Genomic DNA, 1,694 nt, shown 5'->3' with positions numbered 1-1,694 from the left:
TGGATGGGGACAGGGATGGGGACATGGAATGGGATGGGGACAGCGATGGGGACATGGGTGGGGACACAACTGGGGACATGGAATGGAATGGGGACATGGATGGGGACATGGGTGGGGACATCGTAGAGATGGAGCCATGGATGGTGCCACAGATGGGGACATTGTGGGGGTGGGGACAAGGAATGGGGTGGGGACAGGGATGGGGACATGGGTGGGGACATCATAGAGATGGGGACATGGATGGGGACACAACTGGGGACATGGAATGGGATGGGGACAGGGATGGGGACATGGGTGGGGACACAATTGGGGACATGGGTGGGGACATCATAGGGATGGGGACATCGTGGGGATGGGGACATGGAATGGGATGGGGACAGGGATGGGGACATGGGTGGGGACACTCATGGGGACGTGGATGGGGACACACTTCCCACACATCCCCAGTGTCCCCACACTCATCCCAGTGTCCCCATGTCCCCAATGTCCCCATGCCCCCAGTGTCCCCATGTCCCCAATGTCCCCATGTCCCCCAGTGTCCCCATGCACAGAACTGTGTCCCCATGTCCCCACATCCCCCAGTGCCCCCATGTCCCCATGCACATCTTGGTGTCCCTATGTCCCCATGTCCCCATGTCCCCCTGTGTCCCCATGCCCTCCAGTAACCCCACATCCCCCAGTGTCCCCATGTCCCCATGTCACTCAGTGTCCCCATGCCCCCCGATAACTCCATGCCCCCCAGTGTCCCCATGTCCCCTGGTATCCCCATGCTCCCATGTCTCCCAGTGTCCCTATGTCCCCATGTCCCTCAGTGTCCCCATGTCCCCAAGCACACCCCGGTGTCACCACGTCCCCTGGTATCCCCATGTTCCCATGTCCCCACGTCCCCCTGTGTCCCCACGCCCCCCGGTAACTCCATGCCCCCCAGTGTCCCTATGTCCCCATGTCCCTCAGTGTCCCCATGTCCCAACACAGATCCCCCAATGTCCCCATGCCCCCCAGCGTCCCTATGTCCCCATGTCCCTCAGTGTCCCCATGCCCCTCAGTAACTCCATGCCCCCCAGCGTCCCTATGTCCCCATGTCCCGCAGTGTCCCCATGTCCCCTGGTATCCCCATGTCCCCCGGTGTCCCCATGTCCCTCGGTGTCCCCACGTCCCCCGGTGTCCCCCCATGTCCCCACCTGACCCTGCAGTCCCCTCGGGCCACCTGATGCGCCCGCACTTTGGCCACCAGGATGCGGACGATGCGCACGAACACCACGAAATTCACCTGCAGCGTCACCGGGAAGGGGGGACAGGAGGCGTCACCCACCGTTCCCCCCTCCAACATGTGTCACCCCCCCGCCCGCCACCCCCAAATGTCACCCACCGCCACGGCCATCAGGATGGGACAGCGGATGATCCACCACACCGCCGCCTTCTCGTTCCTCTCCCAGCACCTACACGTGGGGACACGGATCAGCAGCGGTGTCCCCAACGTGTGACAGAAAGGTTGGGGGAGGGGAGGGGGGGGGGGGGGGGACTCACCCCTCGTTCTCGTAGAGGTAACGCACCACCACCCACGGCACCACGAAGAGCACGGGGGCTCCTGCGGGGTCAGCAGAAGGGTTGGGGACGTGGGGACACAGGGTTGGAGATGGGGGGACATGGGGTTGGGGACACAGGGATGGGGTTGGGGATGTGGGGACACAGGG

The 1,694-nt window shown here is 63.6% G+C and overlaps 1 protein-coding gene across 1 annotated transcript in view; it reads right to left on the bottom strand.

Moving 5' to 3' along the window:
- Nucleotides 1–1,069: 1,069 nt before the first annotated feature.
- LOC110391144 (gastric inhibitory polypeptide receptor-like) overlaps nt 1,070–1,694 on the bottom strand; it is a gene marked incomplete at its 5' end in the record, with an annotated part of 3,711 nt that continues 3,086 nt past the window's right edge. The window contains 3 exon segments of the mRNA XM_021382888.1: nt 1,070–1,270; nt 1,370–1,439; nt 1,528–1,661. Coding sequence (XP_021238563.1) covers nt 1,070–1,270; nt 1,370–1,439; nt 1,528–1,661 — 405 coding nt within the window.

The sequence above is a fragment of the Numida meleagris genome, unplaced genomic scaffold (genome assembly GCF_002078875.1).
Source record: "Numida meleagris isolate 19003 breed g44 Domestic line unplaced genomic scaffold, NumMel1.0 unplaced_Scaffold307, whole genome shotgun sequence".
Classification (NCBI taxonomy): Eukaryota; Metazoa; Chordata; class Aves; order Galliformes; family Numididae; genus Numida; species Numida meleagris.
The sequence above is the reverse complement of the archived record's forward strand: the minus strand, read 5'-3'. Positions and strand labels throughout refer to the sequence as shown.